This window comes from Rutidosis leptorrhynchoides, chromosome 1 (genome assembly GCF_046630445.1).
Source record: "Rutidosis leptorrhynchoides isolate AG116_Rl617_1_P2 chromosome 1, CSIRO_AGI_Rlap_v1, whole genome shotgun sequence".
Lineage (NCBI taxonomy): Eukaryota > Viridiplantae > Streptophyta > Magnoliopsida > Asterales > Asteraceae > Rutidosis > Rutidosis leptorrhynchoides.
In genome coordinates, this window is record NC_092333.1 from 456644601 (window position 1) to 456652757 (window position 8157).

General features: G+C 32.1%; 1 protein-coding gene across 1 annotated transcript; it reads right to left on the bottom strand.

Moving 5' to 3' along the window:
* On the bottom strand, positions 1–5022 carry LOC139873831 (E3 ubiquitin-protein ligase At1g63170-like). Its single transcript, XM_071861632.1, has 5 exons — positions 4381–5022; positions 1300–1419; positions 1079–1211; positions 773–937; positions 1–598 (listed from the first exon to the last, which is right to left on the bottom strand). Exons 1-5 carry the CDS (start codon positions 4950–4952, stop codon positions 422–424), a joined length of 1167 nt encoding a protein of 388 aa, XP_071717733.1. The 5' UTR covers positions 4953–5022; the 3' UTR covers positions 1–421.
* Between the last annotated feature and the right edge of the window lie 3135 nt (positions 5023–8157).

Consider the following 8157-nt stretch of genomic DNA (forward strand, 5'->3'; position numbering starts at 1 on the left):
TGAAACAAGCAGAAAAAGCTTGCAAACAAATGCTATAATGTATTCCAATGAATACCACTGAAGTCTGAATATACAAGGTTACAATGCATATAGGTACCGAATAATGGCATGATGCACAAACACCGAATGCAGTGAACGCCATAAAAGCCTCACAAACACCTGTACAGATGTGACACAAAGCCGAAGCCATACCATCTCAAGCATTCTTTTACACTACACTACAACATGCAGATTGGGTAAAAATTAAACTTTACATCTCCAAGTAATATGCCGAAAAGGGAGGTTTATTCCCTCTAAAGACCTCAACCCCGGCAAGTCACAAACTATAAACAAGAATTTTGAGTCAAATTTACAAAAAAATCACACCAAAGGTAGGCCGGGATCAATAATCTAGAAGGAAATGGTATATATATTGATCATTTTATACTTCATCACTGCCACTTTGGTTACCGTTCTTTAGTATGTTGAACTTGCAGAGAGGACAGGTGGCGTTAATGTACAGCCATTTATCGATACAGGTGGCATGAAAATGGTGACAGCATGGCAGCTCGCGAAGTTCGGTTCCATCATCATATGAACAAAGACATATGCAACATTCCTGTCAACAATAATTTGATAGTATTAATATTAATTCAAATTAAGATTGAAAATTTTCCTAGTTTCAAACTAATTATGAAAGTACCAGATAGTTGACCAATGGTCAAAACACATTTGACAATTGACTAAAATGCACCGGTTGAGTGTTTATATTGACAAAAAATGGAAAACTTACAGCATCTTCCTCAGATAAAGCACGTTCAATAGGTGCATCAGTATCACATTCTACCATTATTCCACCATAACCTTTTTGGATTTCCCCGTTTTCTTTCTCGAAATCATCTATTCTCTTGAACTTGAATTTAGGCAGACGATCAATATCATCCTTGGTAGCACCCTCCTGTTGCAATAACAAAGTAGGAAGATACAACATTATATGGGTGTTAAAAACATGTAATGTGTCATTATATGACTATCATTACAAAAAGTAAAACCTAACTTCCATGTATAGATATTAATGAGCTACTTGCATAAAAATTACCTGATCAGCAACAGCATATAAGATTGCAATAATACAAGGTAGACAGCAGCAAACAGCGATACCGACGACACATGCCACAGCAACGCAAATAACGACAAAGAACACATCAAATGCCAAGAATGTAATACACAGCCTGAAAAGAAACATTTAAAAACATTATTTAAAGGGTAAAATATATTATTTACAGGTTAAGCCTTCTTGGGATGGATAAAAAAACAAACCAGTATAATTGAGGTGCATTCTGAGTAAGATGTGGACCCCCAGAAGACACCCAGTAGAATCCAACAATCCACCAAACAAACGAAAACATTGTATTTGCAGACTCCAGATGCTTAGCAACACTGTCACACATAAAAGTAACACAATTGATATGCATGCACTATATACAGAACAAGATAAGATTACTAATTGTGTTTGACATTTGCTGAACAACTAAAGAGAATAATAATTTTTTTGAAAAGCAAGATAATTTTATTGATAAGGAAATGATACAAAGAGGATTACAACACGAGTAACACTAATTTGAGCGAAACTCTAGGACCTGTACTAGATATAAATTAAGAAACTAACAAGATGTAGAATACCCTAATTTCGAAGCAGTATTATCAAACTTAACTAAAGAGAATAATAATAATAAACCGTTAATTAATACCCAGACTAATAAATAACTAAAATTGTGTTTGAGCTCACATGTGCCCTTAAACACACCTCGTGTTATAATTATCTTAGTAAAGTTATTTAATGTTTACCACAAACACATGTTAGATTGATAGTTAATCAAAAAAAAAAGAGAGCCCAACATGCCCTTTGGGCTCAACCCAATTGACAACACCATAGATATATATAATAAGTAACAAATACTCAAAAAAAAAAAAAAAAAAAAAAAATCTATCTATCTATGGTGATACAAAATTGTTAATTAATTTTTGGACCTAAACTTCCATCTGATACTTTGAACTCCAAACTTCGATTCCTTAATTAGGTTGAGCATATAGGGTGCGATTTTGTTTGTGGATTTGGAATACTAAGATTTTAAAGCCTTTGGAATTTTAATTTCCGAAGGATTTAATAGCCCGAATTGGAAATTCTATTGGGCAATTGGTTGGCAACAAATGTGGTGAACGATATATATTAAACAACAATACTCGATCCCACGAATGTGGGGTATGACTGTATGAGGAAGATGAGATGTAGACAATCATTCTTCTATCCTAGAGTAGTAAATGGCATAATTACCCTCATGATTTTATTTGTATGCGGTTTTACATGTTTCACATTTTTAAATGCTGCAAATTAGTTCAGTCCATGAAATAAAAAGTGGAACTTCTAATTTTATATTTGGAAATTGACTTCAACTCAAGAATGTCCAACTACATCGTCTTGCTAGAATACGTTGCCAAGTGCCAACATATGTTCAGTTTAATTATTTAACTATAATTAGCAAAATAAAATAAGTAGTCATATGTTACTTGCTCTTTTCATTATGATTAGTTTTGTATCATGCATTTGATGTATGGCGTAATCCCTTTTACTTGGTTAAGACAATAACTGTACATGTTATATACACTGAAGAGTAATTGCTATCTAAGACTGGCGTATGTTAGTTTAATAGAGTATTCTAGCTTGGCTGTTTGATTAAAAGTAAATACAACTTGTCTGGGATGGTTTTAAAAAGCAACCCAGCCAGGCATGCATAAGCTAATTAATTTGGGTCACCTAAATTGATTTGAATCCTGGATTCGTCACTGACTACAGGACATGTAGTAATCACAGGAAAAACTATAAATGAAACATCTAATCCTATTTAACGAGGATTTCAAGGTAAGTGAACATAGAGTTTCATTATCTAGTACTAGTAATTCATAGTTGATATTGACAAAAGTCACATAATTAAGCTACCCTTAAATTCATATTGGATATTCTAATTATCTGCACAACTGGTAATAAATAAAAATATAGAACAAGTTGGATATGCTAAAGAAGCTAAATTTGTACTCCATAATAAAATGCATAAAGGAGTGCTATTCAAGATCATGAGCCTAAAAGGGTTATTCTGTCAATTATTCATGTAATAGTTTACACTAAGCATTATTCCAATATGGATATACAAAACATAAGGGACAATATATTATAGATGTAAGCTAAAAGACTCTCATAACAGCCCTCTAAATACACAAAAGCCTTTGCACAGCTTCCCTTTCTCTCATTGTTCTTACAAGTATTCTTAACTTAAATCTATAACTTACAGATCCAAAGTAAAAAACAAAAAAAACAAAAAAACAAAACTTAAACAAACAGAGTCGCTTCAAACTTACAGGGGGTCGGTTGATCTTTCTCAAACTTGGACTATTTCCCTTTTGTTCAAAGAATGTCTCTTTTTTGGATGTCTAACGATAACAAATGCGGCTATATGGGTCATAATTGGAATTCATGGATTTTAATTTCCTCACGGGCTTGGTTGATCTTTTTCTTACGTTGGGTATTGATATATCCACTATCTTTTTTACTACATCCACCATAACTGTGCATTAACAATTTGTACAGTACAACATGTAAATGCATAATTTATGGTGGATGTAGTAAGAAAGATGGTGGATATATCACCACCATTTTCTTAATGGGGTGTGTCGTTTACTCTAGATGTGAGTTTATTTTAGCTTTTTGTAAGTTCAGGGTGTTATTGTACCCCTCCTTCTTGGCGATCTTTAGGTTTTAATTAAGCTTTTTCATTATAAATGAAAAAGTAAGTTTCAAACTTAACATTGAACAAAATATTCTTAATCTTAAACCATTCAGGTTAAACAAACCGCGCCATCATGGCAGCGACATTAACTAGCAGCAAGTAGCAAACCTCAAAAGTGGAACTTCAGGTTTACAGTAGCAGTGACATTGATCACCCATTGAGGTAACCTAATGCATTTTAAAAGGCATTTGCGATTTCACTTCCAAAGAGATTAATTTAATTTAAGATATCAAGGACACAGTTTGATACTGGCCATAACAGAACTGATTACCAACATGAAGCAAATTTCTATGTCTCCTTCGTTTAGCTATTACGGAGTACTTCTTATATAACTGTAAGTTGTCAAGCACTAAGCATCAAGTATATTTATTATCTATCCATCCCAACTTAAGGCAGCACTAAACAGAAGCAATTCAACCAATCTCCCACACCACATTTGACATATAACAACAGGACACATGCAGCATATAAGTGTAGGAATAACTAAACTTTCAAAGTAAACTGCTTAAAAAGAAGTTCAATTCAGAAATTCACAGCAACATTTGGTTAGAGATTGTACCTAGTATCATCATCAGCATCATTATGCAACCTATCAGATGCTAAAGCAGCATAACCCCTTCCTTCACTCCCCGAACTCGACGAATGGTTTAAAGTCGAATTCGAATTCCGATTACCCACACGTTGCTGATACCTATGTTTATACTCCAAACACACACAAACCATATGAAGCAAACACTGACACGCATATCCAACAATCCACAGCCTCAGCGGCCGCATCGGATCCTCTTTTCGACTCATAATCAATACAGAAATCGAAACAACAATAAAAGCTAAATTCCAGATTAGGTCTAGAATCACAACCGGACGTGAGTACGCCCAATCTGTTTGCCGTTCTTCAATTTGCTCAGCCGCTGTTTCTCTCACACGCATAGACGGTTCACGGAGCATTCGCCGGCTACTAGCGCGGCGTAGGAACCTAGCGGCGCCACGGAGAGACGGTGTGCCTCTGATTAATTGACGGTTGCGGAAGATGCCGTCGGAGGTTGTGGTGAGTAACGGCGTTGAATCGACGTTATTGTTGTTTTCGTCGGAGGAAGACGACGGAGAATGAGAGGGAATCGTGGTTGACATGATTCAGGTGAAATTGAGACTCAGTGTTTCGATTGGATCGATGAATTAGTGAAATTTGATAGTGAAATGAAAACCCTAGTTGTTTATTGTGTTGTAGTTGTACGTATGTTTGTATAGTTGTACGTATATTTGTATTTTGTGTATTTGTATAGTTGTACCGAATTTTTACCAAACACGTGTATAATATTATTTACCAAACCCACCCCTTTAAAAATTTAAAAATGATTAATGATTTATCGATCTACTAAGTGCTCGTTTATTTTTTTTTTCTCATTAACTTCTGAATCTGAACGGATATATGATGTCGGTAAAGAATAAGTGATGAATAAATGATTAGTGTTTGTTTTATGTGTGCTGAAAAATTGTCTGAATAATTATTTACTTACTAAATTAACCCTATATGTGAACAGTTATTAAAAAGTAAGAACTTAAATTAAAATTCACACTTAATTTAACTTTTTTTATTAAGACACGTCTTATTTAGTAAGTTAAAAACAAACACCCCTCCATGACTTATTAAATTAAGTTTCATACCATTAAGTTAAAAACAAACATGACCTAAATCAACATACTTATCAACATACTTAATAATATAATGACACATGAAAGATTCAAGATTCATAAGTTGATGAATGAATTAGTGGAAGAGATATGTCATGATCCTAAAATAGTAGGTTGAAAGGTAGGTTGAAATGATAGGATGAAAAATCATTTTTCTTCACTTTTCAGTTCAAGTGATAAAACATGTCGTGTATTTCGGAACAAAAATTACGACACAGTTAAATATCACCTTTCTCCCCCGATCTAGTCCCTTGTTGATCACTATTATTCCAAGCCTCCATTATTGTGGCTAGAGAAAAGTCACGATCTTGCACTTTATATTTTTGCAACAGCTCAGACAACCCCTACAATATATGTGTTAGTTTCGGGCATCTATCATGAGTATTAATTCTTACACGACACCATTGCATCGTCGAAAGGAAAATACTTTCGTCTAACCAGGAAAACTTAACATCCCAATTTGAAATGCAAGTTCTAAAACATGTGGCTATGGAACCCCGATCCTCATGTAATGACCCGGAAAATTTCGACTAATTTTAAACCAAACTCTCAATACGATTTAATATCTTTGACACGATAAGCAAAGTCTGTTAGGTTGAGTCTCAAGGATTTTGAACTATTTTTAGGAATGCAATTACCCTTCGACTGTTCTCGACGATTCACGAACAACTAAATGTATATATATATATATATATATATATATATATATATATATATATATATATATATATATATATATATATATATATATATATATATATATATATATATATATATTTGAAATATTTTTTAAAAAAATATATGAGTTAATTGTTGGAAATAAATATGTAAAATAATATGCGAGGTAATAAAAACTATTATATTATTAAATATATATATAGATATATATATATATATATATATATATATATATATATATATATATATATATATATAATTGTAAGTATATATATATATATATATATATATATATATATATATATATATATATATATATATATATATATATATATATATATATATGAATATGAATATTAATTGTAAGTATATAATATTATATTTATCTGTTTAAAAAGATATAATTAATATATTTATTTATTTAATAAAACTTGTTAATTAAGATTGGATATTTATATAAAAAGTGTATATTGAAAATGAATGGTTTCGAGTAGATTTATGAAATGTCCAGTTCTTATTGATTAAAAACGTTCCATATTAATTGATTTCGTTGCGAGGTTTTGACCTCTATATGAGACGTTTTTCAAAGACTGCATTCATTTTAAAACAAACCATAACCTTTATTTCATCAATAAAGGTTTAAAAAGCTTTACGTAGATTATCAAATAATGATAATCTAAAATATCATGTTTACACACGACCATTACATAATGGTTTACAATACAAATATGTTACAACAAAATAAGTTTCTTGAATGCAGTTTTTACACAATATCATACAAGCATGGACTCCAAATCTCGTCCTTATTTAAGTATGCGACAGCGGAAGCTCTTAATAATCACCTGAGAATAAACATGCTTAAAACGCCAACAAAAATGTTGGTGAGTTATAGGTTTAACCTATATATATCAAATCATAATAATAGACCACAAGATTTCATATTTCAATACACATCCCATACATAGAGATAAAAATCATTCATATGGTGAACACCTGGTAACCGACATTAACAAGATGCATATATAAGAATATCCCCATCATTCCGGGACACCCTTCGGATATGATATAAATTTCGAAGTACTAAAGCATCCGGTACTTTGGATGGGGTTTGTTAAGCCCAATAGATCTATCTTTAGGATTCGCGTCAATTAGGGTGTCTGTTCCCTAATTCTTAGATTACCAGACTTAATAAAAAGGGGCATATTCGATTTCGATAATTCAACCATAGAATGTAGTTTCACGTACTTGTGTCTATTTTGTAAATCATTTATAAAACCTGCATGTATTCTCATCCCAAAAATATTAGATTCTAAAAGTGGGACTATAACTCACTTTCACAGATTTTTACTTCTTCGGGAAGTAAGACTTGGCCACTGGTTGATTCACGAACCTATAACAATATATACATATATATCAAAGTATGTTCAAAATATATTTACAACACTTTTAATATATTTTGATGTTTTAAGTTTATTAAGTCAGCTGTCCTCGTTAGTAACCTACAACTAGTTGTCCACAGTTAGATGTACAGAAATAAATCGATAAATATTATCTTGAATCAATCCACGACCCAGTGTATACGTATCTCAGTATTGATCACAACTCAAACTATATATATTTTGGAATCAACCTCAACCCTGTATAGCTAACTCCAACATTCACATATAGAGTGTCTATGGTTGTTCCGAAATATATATAGATGTGTCGACATGATAGGTCGAAACATTGTATACGTGTCTATGGTATCTCAAGATTACATAATATACAATACAAGTTGATTAAGTTATGGTTGGAATAGATTTGTTACCAATTTTCACGTAGCTAAAATGAGAAAAATTATCCAATCTTGTTTTACCCATAACTTCTTCATTTTAAATCCGTTTTGAGTGAATCAAATTGTTATGGTTTCATATTGAACCCTATTTTATAATCTAAACAGAAAAAGTATAGGTTTATAGTCGGAAAA

Coding starts and splice junctions, on each gene's coding strand:
- LOC139873831 (XM_071861632.1), bottom strand. CDS start 4,952: ATGTCAACCACGATTCCCTCTCATTCTCCGTCGTCTTCCTCCGACGAA. Junction 1,212..1,299: donor AATGCACCTCAATTATACTG/GTTTGTTTTTTT, acceptor GTTTCTTTTCAG/GCTGTGTATTACATTCTTGG. Junction 938..1,078: donor TATATGCTGTTGCTGATCAG/GTAATTTTTATG, acceptor TTATTGCAACAG/GAGGGTGCTACCAAGGATGA.